The sequence below is a fragment of the Oncorhynchus nerka genome, linkage group LG2 (genome assembly GCF_034236695.1).
Source record: "Oncorhynchus nerka isolate Pitt River linkage group LG2, Oner_Uvic_2.0, whole genome shotgun sequence".
In the NCBI taxonomy this organism is placed as follows: Eukaryota; Metazoa; Chordata; class Actinopteri; order Salmoniformes; family Salmonidae; genus Oncorhynchus; species Oncorhynchus nerka.
The window spans coordinates 90,792,822-90,811,491 of NC_088397.1; the positions used below are offsets into that span (position 1 = coordinate 90,792,822).

The following is an 18,670-nucleotide window of genomic DNA, read 5'->3' on the forward strand; positions in this document are numbered from 1 at the left end:
GAACATTGTTTTACAAGCAAGTATGTAATCTATGGATGTTTTGAGCAGGTTTTAATTAAGGTTTCAATTAAGGTTTTAATTCAGGTAGTTTCCCTCAATGGTAACCATTTAAATCTGGATCATCGTAAACTGAACAATGAAACCTCAATCGGTCTTTAGAGAAATTCCATCATGAAATATGGTCTTAAAGTCTGTTAGAGAAAGAGAGAGAGAGGGGCCACTATGGAGTTTAACAGGTGGTAGTTAGCCCAGATCTGGGACTAGGATAGATGGTAGAAGTGTCTCTGGAGGAGTAGCCCATTCATTCTCTGTAGGGGTAGGAGGAGGAGTGGAATGTCCTTCTGTGCCTGGATCACTGCTCGTTAGTCGCTCCGTCTGCGATGGACGATACGGCTCCCTGGCCTTTGTTGACGTCGAAAACAACACTGGCCACTGGAGGCCGACCACAATATCTCAGAAAACAACACTGGCAGTCTTTCCAACCTTCCACAACGTCACCTGGAGACAGCCGACCACAATATACATCAGAAAACAACACTGGCAGTCTTTCCGACTCCTTCCACAACGTCACCTGGAGACAGCCGACCACAATATACATCAGAAAACAACACTGGCAGTCTTTCCAACTCCTTCCACAACGTCACCTGGAGACAGCCGACAACAATATACATCAGAAAACAACACTGGCAGTCTTTCCAACTCCTTCCACAACGTCACCTGGAGACAGCCGACCACAATATACATCAGAAAACAACACTGGCAGTCTTTCCGACTCCTTCCACAACGTCACCTGGACAAGAAGGACAGGGAACCAAGGGGATCATTTGTGACGGAACTGATGTATAAACTTGCTGTACTTTCAGACACTTTGCATAAAGTATCTGCTAAGTGGTATAAATGATATGTTGCTGAGGATCAAGTTTATTCAGCTGCCTAGTAAAAGAGTCACCACTGGCCGTGTGTGTGTGTGTGTGTGTACTGACCTTGTTATCCCCCCCGGACACTGCCAGGATGTTTCCAGTGACGGACCAGCTGACATGCCACACCACGTCGTTGAACTTGTGGAGGAGTTTAGCCGTCCACGTGTTGCCTGAAGGGTCGTCACACGTCCAGATGAAGACCCTGCCGTCCTGCACGCAGACAGCAAGAGAGATTTTGTGTTAGATGTTTTTGTTCTGAGGTAAAGGTCAAATACTCACTGGCAGACCAGAAAATGACAAACTGTGCCAACACACTTTAAAAAGATGATAACAGTTCCATCTCAATTCAGGAGTGCCTTTTACTTTCAATGAGAATGAAAACATCCCAATTGTTAAATAAACTGACACTTTTAGAATTATTTGAATTCCAACAATCAAAATGGAATTGACCGTGAGCAGTTTGTTGGTTATATGAAATGAGCTAAAATCAAACATTGTAGGTTCCTGTGGACCCCAGGAACAACAGCTGGTTCATTCCACAAATAGGTGCCTTTTGGACAGGCAAACTTTGAAGAAATGAACGTTCAACTCGCTCTTCTTTCAACATTCAATTGCATGGAGGATATGTTTAGCCTACGGAAAAACACCTTTTCCTATCTCAGGCATTAAAATCCTATGAACTAAGAGCATTTTATCTGCATTGTACCACACTGTCTATCGGCCCCATTAGACACTTATGTACAATGCATTCGGAAAGTATTCAGACCCCTTTCCACATTGTTACATTACAGCCTTATTCTAAAACATCCCCCCCCGCAATCTACACACAATAATACCCCATCATGAAAAAGCAAAAACAGGTTTACATTTTTAATAAAATAAACAAATATCACATATACATAAGTATTCAGACCCGTTACTCAGTACTTTGTTGAAGCCCCTTTGGCAACAATTAGAGCCTCAAGTGTTCTTGGTTATGACACTACAAGCTTGGCACACCTGTATTTGGGGAGTTTCTCACAATCTTCTCAAGCTCTGTCAGGTTGGATGGGGAGCATCGCTGCACAGCTATTTTCAGGTCTCTCCAGAGATGTTCGATCAGGTTCAAGTCCGGGCTCTGGCTGGGCCATTCAAGGACATTCAGAGACTTGTCCCCGAAACCACTCCTGCGTTGTCTTAGCTGTGTGCTTAGGGTCGTTGTCGTATTGGAAGGTCTGAGGTCCTGAGTGCTCTGGAGCAGGTTTTCATCAAGGATCTCTCTGTACTTTGCTCCATTCATCTTTCCCTCAACCCAGACTAGTCTCACAATCCCTGCAGCTGAAAAACATCCACATAGCTGCCACCACCATTCTTCACCGTAGGGATGGTGCCGGGTTTCTGCCAGACGTGATGCTTTGCATTCAGGCCAAAGAGTTCAATCTTGGTTTCATCAGACCAGAGAATCTTGTTTCACATGGTTGAGCAACAATGGTTGTCCTTCTGGAAGGTCCTCCCATCTCCACAGAGGAATTCTAGAGCTCTGTCAGTGACCATCGGGTTCTTCACCTCCCTGACCAAGGCCCTTCTGCCCCGATTGCTCAGTTTGGCTGGGCGGCCAGCTCTAGGAAGATTCTTGTTGGTTCCAAACTTCTTCCATTTAAGAATGATGGAGGCCACTGTGTTCTTGGGGACCATCAATGATGCAGAAATGTTTTGGTATCCTTCCCAAAATCTGTGCCGACATACAATCCTGTCTCGGAGCTCTATGGACAATTCCTTCGACCTCACCTTAGTTTTTTCTCTGACATGCACAGTCTACTGTGGGATCTTATAAAGACAGGTGTGCCTTTCCAAATCAAGTCCAATCAGTAGAATGTACCACAGGTGGACTCCAATCAAGTTGTAGAAACATCTAGGATCAATGAAACAGGATGCACCCGAGCTCAATTTCAAGTCTCATAGCAATGGGTCTGAATAATTATGTAAATAAGGTATTTCTGCTTTTATCTTGAATACTTTTGCAAAAAAAAATCTAAAAACCTGTTTTCGCTTTGTCATTATGGGGTATTGTGTGGATTGATGAGAATCAATTTTAGAATAAGCCTGTAACTTAACAAAACGGGCGAAAAGTCAAGGGGTCTGAATACTTTCTGAATGCAGTGCAACTGTCTACCAACTTAAATAAAAGCATGTTTGAGATTAATCTAATATTTTCTCATTGATAAAGTATCCTTGTACAAATAAACGTAATATCAAACCTAAAACCACAAGCCTGTTAGAGGCCCAACTAACTAACTTAATCTGTGAAGATCAGCCATTATTCCTCATGTGGTCCCATGCTCTTCACCACACGGTGTTCATGAAATAATGCATTACACATATGTTCCACACAAAATGAAAGTTAAAATCAAATTCAAGGTTTCCTAACATTAACTAAGCGAACAGGGTTGACAAGTTGAGCTTTACCACAGTCAAAAATGATGAAACAATTATAAAATAGACCACCATGCTGTTCAGAGGACCCAAACAACGCTGTGAATCACTTAATCTGGTGGAATGGCCCATTATTTGAAAGGGGTTAATTGTTTGTTTAACCACTCTTGGGTAGGGGACAGTATTTTGACATTGTGATGAAAAGCGTGCCCATAGTAAACTGCCTGAAGCTAGGATATGAATAAAAATGGTAGATTTGGATAGAAAACAGTTTATAAAACTGTTAACATTATGTCTGTGAGTATAACAGAACTGATATGGCAGGCAAAACCCAGAGGACAACCCCCCCCCAAAAAACCAAAATCAGTCTACCACTACTTTCATTGGCTAGCACTTTTATTATAAGGCCAAGTCATCCCAGATTGCAGTTCCTAGGGCTTCCACTAGATGTCAACCATCTTTAGAAAGAGTTTCAGGCTGGTTTTTGGAAAAATGAGCCAGAAATTTGTTTTTCTAGGTGGCTCCCATTTTGGCTGTAGTGTTTCCGGGCGCGTGGTAGAGAGCGCGTTCTTTGGTATTTTTCTCAGGTAAAGACAATAAAGATTCTCCGCCTTAAATTTTATCGTTTATTAACGTATTAGGGTACCTACGTTTTTTAAATTTATTTTTTTATCCCCTTTTCCCCAATTTCGTGGTATCCAATTGTTTAGTAGCTACTATTTTGTCTCATCGCTACAACTCCCGTACGGGCTCGGGAGAGACGAAGGTTGAAAGTCATGCGTCCTCCGATACACAACCCAACCAAGCCGCACTGCTTCTTAACACAGCGCGCATCCAACCCGGAAGCCAGCCGCACCAATGTGTCGGAGGAAACACCATGCACCTGGCAACCTTGGTTAGCGTGCACTGCGTCCGGCCCGCCACAAGAGTCGCTGGTGCGCGATGAGACAAGGATATCCCTACCGGCCAAGCCCTCCCTAACCCGGACGACGCTAGGCCAATTGTGCGTCGCCCCACAGACCTCCCGGTCGCGACAGAGCCTGGGCGCGAACCCAGAGTCTCTGGTGGCACAGCTGGCGCTGCAGTACAAGGTTTGATTATAAACGTTGTTTGACTTGTTTATTAGTAACGTTTGGGATTAATTTTGTATGCATTTTGATGGAGGGAAACTGGGTGGATTATTGACTGAAGCGCGCCAGCTAAACTGAGTTTTAATGGGGATATTATCGAACAAAAGGACCATTTGTGATGTAACTGGGACCTTTTGGAGTGCCAACAGAAGATCAAAGGTAAGGCATTTTTTATAGTTCTGACTTTCGTGTCGCACCTGCCTGGTTGAAATATGTTTTTCATGCGTTTGTATGCGGGGTGCTGTTCTCTGATAAATCGCATGGTATGCTTTCGCCGTAAAGCCTTTTTGAAATCTAACACAGCGGCTGGATTAACAAGAAGTTAAGCTTTATTTTCATGTATTATACTTGTGACTTTATGAAAGTTTATTATTTATAATACTGTAGTTTTGAATTTCGCGCTTTGCAATTTCACCGTCCCACCACACCAGAAGAAGATAAGTTTGGCATTAAAAACGAGGGACAAACATAAAGGCATTTGCTAATCACATTCATATAAATAGTGATCTTCAGAAACGATTCAAAGCAGAAAAATAACTAGGCCTTTACAATGATGGTGAAACTTGGGAGACATTTTAGATAAAAGTGTGTTCAAATCTTCCTCGAAGTGACACAGGGTTGAAGGAGGGAAATGTCAAAATGCTGAATTTTAGCATTTTAAAAAGCCTTCATTCATACATGAATAAAAGGAATTTATTGAATTCTGTGTGGTCTATATTAAAGTGCACTTCGTTTAATTTATCAGGCTTTTTAAAATTCAATATGGTTGCATAATTTATACTTAACATTTTTGTGGAACGACCGCACTTCTGCTTGTTCAACAACTAATTGGGATCCAAATAAAATATCTTAATTTGAGACAGTTTGCTAAAGTAGGAAAAAAAAAATCCTGCAGCAACAGGAAATGTGAATTACTATGTTGATTAAAATTCACAAGACCTATTTGTAGGGAAAGATACATTTTTAAGAAAGGGGAAATTAAGTCTGAAATGTAAAAGTGGAAATTACAAATGTCAAATACACTACACATTTATTCCAGGAAAGTTAACCAGCAACAGGGTAAGCAAATAAAGATCCTACATCTGTAAAAGCCATACAATGTTTTTTTTACTCTGACGGTAGGTTACCTGAGAGCAGCTGGCGATGGTGCTGGTGGGTAGTCCTATGGAGGGAGCCCAGCCTACATCTCTGACCCAATCACTGTGAGCCTCCAGCTTCTGGTCCTCCTTCCATTGGCCATCCTCCTCTCTAAGGAAGAAGACATACAAACCTGTCTGGAAGCCATTTTATTCAAACTCCTCACTTACCAAATAGGTTCCTATGGCAACACCTTATATAAAAGTTGTTCACACAGTTATAACTATATCAAGTTGTTATTACAAAGAGAAAAGATGTTACTGCAAGTAAGTAAATGGTAAATATTTGGAGTGATTTCACGGAACTATACAGTGCCGTCACTGTACCCCTTGACTTGTTGATTTTTTTCTCACCCATCTACACACATAATAACAAAGTGAAAACATGTTCTTAGAAATGTTTGCACATTTATTTAAAATTAAATATAGAAATCTTATTTACATAGAGTACCAGTCAAAAGCTTGGACACCTACTCATTCAAGGATTTCTCTTTATTTTTAAAAACTATTTTCTACATTATAGTTTAGTGAACACATCAAAACTATGAAATAACACAAAAAAAGTTAAACAAATCAAAATATATTTTATATTTGAGATTCTTCAAAGTAGCCACCCTTTGCCTTGATGATAGCTTTGCACACTTGGCATTCTCTCAACCAGCTTCATGAGATAATCACTTGGAATGCATTTCAATTAACAGGTGTGGAATTTTTTTCAAATCAAATTGTCACATGCACCGAATATGCTTACTTTCTTTCCTTCTTACTGCGTTTGGGTCAATCTGTTGTGATTTGACAAGGTAGGGAGGTATGGAAGGTAGGGCTCCCGAGTGGCGCAGCAGTCTAAGGCACTGCATCTCAGTGCAAGAGGTGTCACTACAGTCCCTGGTCCGAATCCATGCTATAACACATCTGGCCGTGATTGGGTGTCCCATAGGGTCGCCCACAACTGGCTCAGCGTCGTCCAGGTTTGGCCGTCATTGTAAATAAGAATTTGTTCTTAACTGACTTGACTAGTTAAATAAAAAAAAATGTTAAAAAAAAAAATACAGAATATAGCCGTATTTGATAAATACCATGTCATTATTCTGGCAAGAACAGCTCAAATAAGCAAAGAGAAATGACAGTCCATCATTACTCTAAGACATGCAGGTCAGTCAATACAGAAAATTAAGAACTTTTGAAAGTTTCTTCAAGCCAGTCGCAAAAACCACCAAGCACTATGATGAAACTGGCTCTCATGAGGACCGCCACAGGAAAGGAAGACCCAGAGTTACCTCTGCTGCAGAGGATAAGTTCATTCAAATCAAAATCAAATCAAATGTTATTTGTCACATACACATGGTTAGCAGATGTTAATGCGAGTGTAGCGAAATGCTTGTGCTTCTAGTTCCGACAATGCAGTAATAACCAACAAGTAATCTAACTAACAATTCCAAAACTACTGTCTTATACACAGTGTAAGGGGATAAAGAATATGTACATAAGGATATATGAATGAGTGATGGTACAGAGCAGCATAGGCAAGATACAGTAGATGGTATCGAGTACAGTATATACATATGAGATGAGTATGTAAACAAAGTGGCATAGTTAAAATGGCTAGTGATACATGTATTACATAAGGATGCAGTCGATGATATAGAGTACAGTATATACGTATGCATATGAGATGAATAATGTAGGGTAAGTAACATTATATAAGGTAGCATTGTTTAAAGTGGCTAGTGATATATTTACATCATTTCCCATTATTAAAGTGGCTGGAGTTGAGTCAGTGTCAGTGTGTTGGCAGCAGCCACTCAATGTTAGTGGTGGCTGTTTAACAGTCTGATGGCCTTGAGATAGAAGCTGTTTTTCAGTCTCTCGGTCCCAGCTTTGATGCACCTGTACTGACCTCGCCTTCTGGATGATAGCGGGGTGAACAGGCAGTGGCTCGGGTGGTTGATGTCCTTGATGATCTTTATGGCCTTCCTGTAACATCGGGTGGTGTAGGTGTCCTGGAGGGCAGGTAGTTTGCCCCCGGTGATGCGTTGTGCAGACCTCACTACCCTCTGGAGAGCCTTACGGTTGAGGGCGGAGCAGTTGCCGTACCAGGCGGTGATACAGCCCGCCAGGATGCTCTCGATTGTGCATCTGTAGCAGTTTGTGAGTGCTTTTGGTGACAAGCCGAATTTCTTCAGCCTCCTGAGGTTGAAGAGGCGCTACTGCTCCTTCTTCACGATGCTGCATGTGTGAGTGGACCAATTCAGTTTGTCTGTGAGGTGTATGCCGAGGAACTTAAAACTTGCTACCCTCTCCAGTACTGTTCCATCGATGTGGATAGGGGGGTGTTCCCTCTGCTGTTTCCTGAAGTCCACAATCATCTCCTTAGTTTTGATGACGTTGAGTGTGAGGTTATTTTCCTGACACCACACTCCGAGGGCCCTCACCTCCTCCCTGTAGGCAGTCTCGTCGTTGTTGGTAATCAAGCCTACCACTGTTGTGTCGTCCGCAAACTTGATGATTGAGTTGGAGGCGTGCGTGGCCACGCAGTCGTGGGTGAACAGGGAGTACAGGAGAGGGCTCAGAACGCACCCTTGTGGGGCCCCAGTGTTGAGGATCAGTGGGGAGATGTTGTTGCCTACCCTCAGGGGCGGCCCGTCAGGAAGTCCAGTACCCAGTTGCACAGGGCGGGGTCGAGACCCAGGGTCTCGAGCTTGATTGCGAGCATGGAAGGTACTATGGTGTTGAATGCCGAGCTGTAGTCGATGAACAGCATTATCACATAGGTATTCCGCTTGTCCAGATGGGTTAGGGCAGTGTGCAGTGTGGTTGAGATTGCATCGTCTGTGAACCTATTTGGGCGGTAAGCAAATTGGAGTGGGTCTAGGGTGTCAGGTAGGGTGGAGATGATATGGTCCTTGACTAGTCTCTCAAAGCACTTCATGATGACGGAAGCGAGTGCTACTGGGCAGTAGTCGTTTAGCTCAGTTACCTTAGCTTTCTTGGGAACAGGAACAATGGTGGCCCTCTTGAAGCATGTGGGAACAGCGGACTGGTATAGGGATTGATTGAATATGTCCGTAAACACACCGGCCAGCTGGTCTGCGCATGCTCTGAGGGCGCGGCTGGGGATGCCGTCTGGGCCTGCAGCCTTGCGAGGGTTAACACGTTTAAATGTCTTACTCACCTCGGCTGCAGTGAAGGAGAGACCGCGTGTTTTCGTTGCAGGCCGTGTCAGTGGCACTGTATTGTCCTCAAAGCGGGCAAAAAAGTTATTTAGTCTGCCTGGGAGCAAGACATCCTGGTCCGTGACTGGGCTGGATTTCTTCTTGTAGTCCGTGATTGACTGTAGACCCTGCCACATGCCTCTTGTGTCTGAGCCATTGAATTGAGATTCTACTTTGTCTCTGTACTGACACTTAGCTTGTTTGATAGCCTTGCGGAGGGAATAGCTGCACTGTTTGTATTCGGTCATGTTACCAGTCACCTTGCCCTGATTAAAAGCAGTGGTTCGCGCTTTCAGTTTCACGCGAATGCTGCCATCAATCCACGGTTTCTGGTTAGGGAATGTTTTAATTGTTGCTATGGGAACGACATCTTCAACGCACGTTCTAATGAACTCGCACACCGAATCAGCGTATTCGTCAATATTGTTATCTGACGCAATACGAAACATATCCCAGTCCACATGATGGAAGCAGTCTTGGAGTGTGGAGTCAGCTTGGTTGGACCAGCGTTGGACAGACCTCAGCGTGGGAGCCTCTTGTTTTAGTTTCTGTCTGTAGGCAGGGATCAACAAAATGGAGTCGTGGTCAGCTTTTCCGAAAGGGGGGCGGGGCAGGGCCTTATATGCGTCGCGGAAGTTAGAGTAACAGTGATCCAAGGTTTTTCCACCCCTGGTTGCGCAATCGATATGCTGATAAAAATTTAGGGAGTCTTGTTTTCAGATTAGCCTTGTTAAAATCCCCAGCTACAATGAATGCAGCCTCCGGATAAATGGTTTCCAGTTTGCAAAGAGTCAAATAAAGTTCGTTCAGAGCCATCGATGTGTCTGCTTGGGGGGGGATATATACAGCTGTGATTATAATCGAAGAGAATTCTCTTGGTAGATAATGCGGTCTACATTTGATTGTGAGGAATTCTAAATCAGGTGAACAGAAGGATTTGAGTTCCTGTATGTTTCTTTCATCACACCATGTCTCGTTAGCCATAGGGCATACGCCCCCGCGCCTCTTCTTACCAGAAAGATGTTTGTTTCTGTCGGCGCGATGCGTGGAGAAACCCGCTGGCTGCTCCGCCTCGGATAGCGTCTCTCCAGTGAGCCATGTTTCCGTGAAGCAAAGAACGTTAGTCTCTGATGTCCCTCTGGAATGCTACCCTTGCTCGGATTTCATCAACCTTGTTGTCAAGAGACTGGACATTGGCGAGAAGAATGCTAGGGAGTGGTGCACGGTGTGCCCGTCTCCGGAGTCTGACCAGAAGACCGCCTCGTTTCCCTCTTTTTCGGAGTCGTTTTTTTGGGTCGCTGCATGGGATCCATTCCGTTGTCCTGTTTGAAAGGCAGAACACAGGACCGCGTCGCGAAAAACATATTCTTGATTGTACTGATGGTGAGTTGACGCTGATCTTATATTCAGTAGTTCTTCTCGACTGTATGTAATGAAACCTAAGATGACCTGGGGTACTAATGTAAGAAATAACACGTAAAAAAACAAAAAACTGCATAGTTTCCTAGGAACGCGAAGCGAGGCGGCCATCTCTGTCGGCGCCGGAAGTGAGAGTTACCAGCCTCAGAGATTGCAGCCCAAATAAATGCTTCAGAGTTCAAGTAACAGACACATCTCAACATCAACTGTTCAGAGACGACTGTGTGAGTCAGGCCTTCATGGTCGAATTGCTGAAAAGAAACTACTACTAAAGGACACCGATAATAAGAAGAGACTTGCTTGGACCAAGAAACACGAGTAATGGACATTAGACCGTTGGACATCTGTCCTTTGGTCTGATGAGTCCAAATTTTAGATTTTTGGTTCTAACCGCTGTCTTTGTGAGACGCAGAGAAGGTGAACAGATGATGGTTCCAACCATGAAGCATGTAGGAGGTGGTGTGATCGTGCTTTGCTGGTGACACTGTGATTTATTTAGAATTCAAGGCACACTTAACCAGCATGGCTACCACAGCATTCTGTAGTGATACGCCATCCCATCTGGTTTGTGCTTAGTGGGACGATCATTTGTTTTTCAACAGGACAATGACCCAACACACCTCCAGGCTGTGTACGGGCTATTTTACCAAGGAGAGTGATGGAGTGCTGCATCAGATGACCTGGCCTCCACAATCACCCGACCTCAACCCAATTGAGATGGTTTGGGATGAGTTTGACTGCAGAGTGAAGGAAAAGCAGCCAACAAGTGCTCACCAACAACTCCTACAAGACTGCTGGAAAAGCATTCCAGATGAAGCTGGTTAAGAGAATGCCAAGAGTGTGCAAAGCTTGCATCAAGGCAAATGATGGCTACTTTGAAGAATCTAAAATACATTCCGATGTATAACTTTTTTGATTACTACATGATTCCATGTGTGTTATTTCATAGTTGTGATGTCTTCACTATTGTTCTACATTGTAGAAAAGAGTTAAAAAAATATAGAAAAACCCTTGAATGAGTAGGTGTCCAAACTTTTGTCTGTATAACCAAGTATTCATACCCCTTTGCTATGACATTTCAAATTGAGCTCAGGTACATCCTGATTCCTTTGATCATCCTTGAGCTGTCATTACAACATTATTGGAGTCCACCTGTGGCCAATTCAATTGTATGGACATAATTTAGAAAGAAACCCACACATCTATATAAAAGGACCCACAGTTGACAGTGGATGTCAGAGCAGAAACTAAACCATGAAGTCCAAGGAACTGTCAATAGATCTCAGAGACAGAATTGTGATGAGGCATATATCTGCGGAAGGGTAAAACATATCTGGGGAAGGGTATGAAACTGTGTGTGTAGAAAGTTTCCAAGAGCAGTGGTCTCCATCATTGGGAAAAATACAGAACTACCCAGACTGTGCCTAGAGCTGGCTGTCCAACCAAACTGCGCAATCAGGCAATAAGGACATGACCAAGAACCCAATGACCTGCCAGAAGAGAGAAGTCTCTATAGCACTTCACCAATCTGAGCTTTATGGCAGAGTGGCCATGCAGAAGATAAGACACCCTCCAAACGTCTGCTACTTACTTCCAGAGTTTGACCAGGTTGTCGCAGCCTCCTGAGACAAACCTCTTGATGAAGTTGGGTTTCTGACCCGAGGGCTGGTCTATCAGACTACCTGGCACCACAGATGGAGCCCAGCTCACTGCGTTACAGCCAATCTAACAGGACAGAGGGGAGGTTACAAAACACAGTCACATGTACAGACCAAGGACATGAATTCATATGAACTCAATTAGGACTATGACAACTTACCACAGAAGGACTGTCACAACAGACAGTGACAATTTAATGTCACTCTTTAGGTTTATTCATATTAACCCAGCCCTAGAGAAAATACTTAATGTCGGTTTACAAATGAAAGTGAAAACAGTAGTTCATTACTCACTGTGTGTGCATTGCTGATCTTCTTAATGTCCCACTGTTGATCCCCAGAGCAGGTGACCAATGAGATGGCTCCATCGGAGCTGCCACAGGCCAGGATCAGACCAAAGTCGTAGGGACCCCAGCACACTGAATTCACTGAAGCCACAAGAAAGCCAGGAAGTACTCATTAATATATACTCTGCATAAGAACATCTGCGAAATGACGTAAAATATTAATTGAATTTGTGAGCGATTTACCCGGGAATGTTCTTACCTGAAGAGTCGTGTCCAGTGTACTCGTACATCTTATCCCAGGTTCCGTTCTCTTCCTTCCATATGATCACCTTCCTGTCATAGGAACAGGAGGCCAGGATGTTGCCGTACATGGGGTGAGCCCAGGCCACCTGCCACACAGGACCCTCATGGCTGCAGAGAGAGGAGATCGAGGCAGACAGTAAAAAGAGTGTCTGGATACAGCACTTCACAGGTAATGGAGAGGGGAGATGAAACAGGGACATGGTAGTTCAATCTGTGTGGGCTGGAAAATAAGTGTTGCATGTCGATCATTGCAATATCTGTGGTGCTGCTCATAGCAACTTCCTTTTTGATGAGTCAATCTTTAAAGCTCTAATCAAGCAGAGTCAGGTCTTACCCTCTCAGATCTGCCACTAGGATTTGTCCTCCGTTTTTAACATCGAAGATCTTGACAGACCTGTCAGAAGAGCAGGTGGCCAGTCTGGTGCCATAATAATCCATCTGGGCATCATGCTTAAAACACAAGAGCATGTCATCAGAGGTCAAAGGTTGCAATTATTACCTTGGATTAGTCCAAATTGAGTGAGTTAGCTAGCTACTAAAATTAGATTAAAATCAGGGATAAATAAAGTACATTCAGTTGATATATTTGCTACAGCTGGTTGAATTTACGGGACATTGAATTAACAATCCATTCAAACTCAAGTCAGCTAGCTAAATGACAGTAGCTAGCTAACGTTAGCTAGTAGCTGTCACATAAGAAAACTACTTACGATCATGTCCTCGTGGGAGGTGTCCACCGTGTTGATGACGGAAACCTATAATTCATGAAACACAAGAAGTGAGAGACTATTTGATAGAACGCCAGTCTAAAAAGCGAACGTTGCGTTAGTTACCTAAATCTAACTTTGCTAGTTACACAAACTAGCTAACAACGTTAGCTAGCTACTTAACTGGCTAGATAGAAGCTTGAACTAATCGCAGAGATACCGTTAATGCATAAAACAGCATTACACGATCTTGTAACATACATTACTCTGTTTAAGTCTATTTAGTAGTAAACAATAAGTAACTACAACCTAATAAAAATACACTTATTCAGCTTAGCAACTTGACACGTTAGCTATCTAACGTTAACAGTTACCTTGCTAACAACTGCAGTCAGAAATACCAGAAATTGTTACTCACCATGATTGAAGATTATCGTAATGACTTTGTACCTAAACAGAGAAATTGCACTGCCAGACGTGTAACGCTGTTATCAATATATCTCGGTTTTACGATGTATCAAGAACGACGTGGCAACAACTTCACAACCACTGAAAAAAACAACTTCCGTGTGCGTGCACCAAGGTTCCGGTTGAAACAAGCATTTCGCTTACAAATAGTTCCGTGAAAGATAAGTTCCTATGTGGTGAGCATTAGTTCCACCTGGTGGCAGTAGAAACGATAAATTAATTTTACTCATAACACAATGGTGCCTATTTATAAAGCACCGTGCACGTGTCATGTTTCCAAGTTTGTTCTTGGTCTAAGTTATATTCCAAATAGGGGCTCCCGGGTGGCACAGTGACACTGCATTTCAGTGCAAGAGTCGCCATTGTAGTACCTGGTTCAAATCCAGGCTGCATCACATCTGGCTGTGATTGGGAGTCCCATAGGATGGCACACAGTTGGTCCAGGTTTGACCGGGATAGGCTGTCATTGTAAATAAGGATTTCTTCTGAACTGAATTGCCTAGTTTAAAAGATATTGCCATGTTCTCCGGCTGAAACTTCTGAGTTTTTATCCATAACTTTTATCATATTTAAATTGACTGAAACTGGTAGTCAAGATGTCGAAATCTCATAAAACATCTCCAATCTATTGGAGAAAATGACATCACTGACAAAGATTTCCGGTAAGAAAGCAGACTGCTTTGCAATGCAAGTTTGAGTGTGGAATGACACAGTAATAATGTATCAACAATGACTGTCATTTTTTCCTTTGTCGGCCACTAAGTATGTTTGCCTACTTTTATGATAATTTATCAGTGGCTTTAAAAATAGTCCAGAACCTTTCTCACCTATTATGGTAATAGAATAATATAATGTAATAGAATCATAGAATGTAATGTCATAATATAATAATATAATGTAATAGAATCATAAAATGTAATGTCATAATATAATTATAGAATGTAATAGAATCATAGAATGTAATGTCATAATCCAAGCACTGCAGGTCCTAATCCAGGCACTTGTCATCTCCCGTCTGGATTACTGCAACTCGCTGTTGGCTGGGCTCCCTGCCTGTGCCATTAAACCCCTACAACTCATCCAGAATGCCGCAGCCCGTCTGGTGTTCAACCTTCCCAAGTTCTCTCACGTCACCCCGCTCCTCCGCTCTCTCCACTGGCTTCCAGTTGAAGCTCGCATCCGCTACAAGACCATGGTGCTTGCCTACGGAGCTGTGAGGGGAACGGCACCTCAGTACCTCCAGGCTCTGATCAGGCCCTACACCCAAACAAGGGCACTGCGTTCATCCACCTCTGGCCTGCTCGCCTCCCTACCACTGAGGAAGTACAGTTCCCGCTCAGCCCAGTCAAAACTGTTCGCTGCTCTGGCCCCCCAATGGTGGAACAAACTCCCTCACGACGCCAGGACAGCGGAGTCAATCACCACCTTCCGGAGACACCTGAAACCCCACCTCTTTAAGGAATACCTAGGATAGGATAAAGTAATCCTTCTCACCCCCCCTCCTTAAAAGACCTAGATGCACTATTGTAAAGTGGCTGTTCCACTGGATGTCATAAGGTGAAAGCACCAATTTGTAAGTCGCTCTGGATAAGAGCGTCTGCTAAATGACTTAAATGTAAAAAATGTAAAATAATTATAGAATGCCATGTAATGAAAGACTATTAGAATGTAATAGACTATTAGAATGTAATAGAATAATAGAATGTAATAGCATAATGTAATAAAATAATGTAATAGAATCATAGAATGTAATGTAACAATATAATTATACAATGTAATGTAATAATATACTGTTAGAATGTAATAGAATAATATGTCATAGAATAATACAATGTAATAGCATAATATTATAATATATGTTAGTGTCAATGTTTTAGATTCACAATCTCTCTGTTGTTGCCCAGGGAACAGAGGGAAATGATGTACAGTAATTAACTACCTCTGGTGCAATACAGATGTTGTGCATGGACCCTGACATATACATTAACAAGGTCTGACATGCCATATGTTTGATGTCACAGACATGAGTATGATCACTGTTAATAGGACAGTGGGCGTTGGGTTGATTATTCAGTTTGACACAGCGAGTTGTTGCAGTTAGGCAATGATTCTCCCAATACTGATACTAGGCTATACAAACTGCTTTGAAGTTTAATCATATTTCATTTCAGCTGAAGAGCTATGTGGTAAGACCATTACCACATCACACACGCACGCACGCATGCACGCACACACACACACGAAATGTGTATTTTCTTACTGGCACCGACTTAGGCAATGATTCTCCCAATACTAATACTAGGCCACCCTGACTGACTGCTGATAGTTCATAGTTGCTTCAAAGCCTGATGCGGACATATAGTAGCTGTCAAAAGCAGTCAGTTTGGACACACCTACTCATTAGGTTTTTCTTTATTTTTACTATTTTCTACATTGTACAATAACAGTGACGATATCAAAACTATGAAATAACACATATGGAATCATGTAGTAACCAAAAAAGTGTTAAACAAATCTAAATATATTTTATATTTGAGATTCTTCAAAGTAGCCACCCTTTGCCTTGATGACAGCTTTGCACACTCTAGACATTCAGACCTGTACACTACAGAATGGGTGGAAACAATCACCCGACCTCAACCCAACTGAGATGTTTTGGGATCAGTTGGACTGCAGAGTGAAGGAAAAGTAGCCAACAAGTGCTCAGCGTTGTCTATAGTAGCCTTAGCTAGGTGGAGAGGTGTTTATCTATAGTAGCTTTAGCTAGCTGGAGAGGTGTTTATCTATAGTAGCTTTACCTAGGTGGAGAGGTGTTTATCGATAGTAGCCTTAGCTATGTGGAGAGGTGTTTATCTATCTTAGCTTTAGCTGGGTGGGGAGGTGTTTATCTATAGTAGACTTAGCTAGGTGGAGAGGTGTTTATCTATAGTAGCTTTAGCTAGGTGGAGAGGTGTTTATCGGAAGTAGCCATAGCTAGGTAGGGAGGTGTTTACGGTGGGGAGGTGTTTATCTATCTTAGCTTTAGCTAGGTGGGGAGGTGTTTATCTATCTTAGCTTTAGCTAGGTGGAGAGGTGTTTATCGGAAATAGCCATAGCTAGGTGGGGAGGTGTTTAACTATCTTAGCTTTAGCTAGGTGGGGAGAGGTGTAAATCGATAGTAGCCTTAGCTATGTGGGGAGGTGTTTATCTATCTTAGCTTTAGCTAGGTGGGGAGGTGGTTATCTATCTTAGCTTTAGCTAGGTGGGGAGGTGTTTATCTATCTTAGCTTTAGCTAGGTGGGGAGGTGTTTGTCTATCTTAGCTTTAGCTAGGTGGGGAGGTGTTTTTCCAGCTTAGCTTTAGCTAGGTGGGGAGGTGTTTATTTATCTTAGCTTTAGCTAGGTGGGGAGGTGTTTATCTATCTTAGCTTTAGCTAGGTGGGGAGGTGTTTATCTATCTTAGCTTTAGCTAGGTGGGGAGGTGTTTGTCGATTCAATGTAACATGCATACATACAGTACCAGTGAAGGGTTTGGACACAGCTACTCATTCGGGGGTTTTTCTTTATTTTTGCTATTTTCTACATTGTAGAATAATAGTGAATACATCACAACTATGAAATAACACATGGAATCATGTAGTAACCAAAAAAGTGTTCAACAAATCAAAATGTATTTTCGATTCCTTACAGTGGCCACCCTTTGCCTTGATGACGGCTTTGCACATTCTTGGCATTCTCTCAACCAGCTTCACCTGGAATGCTTTTCCAACAGTCTTGAAGGAGTTCCCACATATGCTGAGTACTTGTTGGCTGCTTTTCCTTCACTCTGCGGTCCAACTCATCCTAAGCCATCTCAATTGGGTTGAGGTCAGGTGATTGAGGAAGCAAGGTCATCTAAAGCAGCACTCCATTACTCTGTGGTCAAGTAGCCCTTACATAGCCTGGAGGTGTGTTGGGTCATTGTCCTGTTGAGAAACAAATGATAGTCCCACTAAGCGCAAACCAGATGGGATGGTTTATCGCTGCAGAATGCTGTGGTAGCCATGCTGGTTAAGTGTAGCTTGAATTCTAAATAAATCACTGACAATGTCACCAGCAAAGCACCCCAACACCATCACATCTCCTCTATGCTTCACGGTGGGAACGACGCATGCAGAGATCATCCATTCACCTTCTCTGCGTCTCACAAAGACAGTGGTTGGAACCAAAAATCTCAAATTTGAATTCATCAGACCAAAGGACAGATTTCCACCGGTCTAATGTCCATTGATCATGTTTCTTGGCCCAAGCAAGTCTCGTCTTCTTATTGGTGTCCTTTTAGTAGTGGTTTCTTTGCAGCAATTCGACCAACAAGGGCTGATTCACATAGTCTCCTCTGAGCAGTTGATGTCTGTTACTTGAACTCTGAAGAATTTATTTGGGCTGTAATCTGAGGTGCAGTTAACTCTAACAGAGGTAATTCTGGGTCTTTCTTGTGATAGTCCTCATAAGAGACCGTTTCATCAGCTTGATGGTTATTGCGACTGCATTTTAAGAAACTTTCAAATTGATTGAAATGTTCTGTTATTGACTGACCTTAATGTCTTAAAATAATGACTGTTGTGCCATAATATGGACTTGGTCTTTTCCCAAATAGGGCTGTCTTCAGTATACCTTGTCACAACACAACTGATTGGCTCGAACTTTTAACAAGGCATACCTGTCAATTGAAACTAATTCCAGGTGACTACCTCGTGAGGCTGGTTGAGAGAGTGCCAAGAGTGTGCAAAGCTGTCATCGGGGCGAAGGCTGGCTACTTAACACGTTTTTTTCTTCTTTTGGTTACTACGTGATTTAAATGTGTATTTTCCTATTTTTGATGTCTTCACTATTGTTCTCCAATGTCGAGGGTAGTGGAAATGAAGAGAAACCCTTGAATGAGTAGGTGTCCAAACATTTGTGTGTGTGTGCGCATGCATGTATACATATCTCTTTTTAAACGCGCAGAGGCTCTGACTGTAGCCTATTGTCGCTTTGAGGACTTATGATTGGGCAACAAAA

General features: G+C 42.8%; 1 protein-coding gene across 1 annotated transcript; it reads right to left on the bottom strand.

The window, feature by feature from the left end:
• Positions 1 to 619: 619 nt before the first annotated feature.
• Positions 620 to 13,738, bottom strand: sec13 (SEC13 homolog, nuclear pore and COPII coat complex component). The gene is made up of 9 exons (XM_029653515.2): positions 13,603 to 13,738; positions 13,188 to 13,232; positions 12,812 to 12,927; positions 12,434 to 12,585; positions 12,182 to 12,315; positions 11,821 to 11,954; positions 5,590 to 5,710; positions 984 to 1,130; positions 620 to 790 (listed from the first exon to the last, which is right to left on the bottom strand). The coding sequence occupies exons 1-9, from the start codon at positions 13,603 to 13,605 to the stop codon at positions 671 to 673; spliced, it is 972 nt and encodes a 323-aa protein (XP_029509375.1). The 5' UTR covers positions 13,606 to 13,738; the 3' UTR covers positions 620 to 670.
• Positions 13,739 to 18,670: the final 4,932 nt, after the last annotated feature.

Excerpts from the sequence above, each read along its gene's own strand:
- sec13 (XM_029653515.2), bottom strand. Across the intron at positions 1,131-5,589 it reads CCATCGCCAGCTGCTCTCAG|GACGGCAGGGTCTTCATCTG; the intron begins GTAACCTACCGT and ends GTCTGCGTGCAG. Across the intron at positions 791-983 it reads TGTCCGGGGGGGATAACAAG|GTGACGTTGTGGAAGGAGTC; the intron begins GTCAGTACACAC and ends CTTCTTGTCCAG.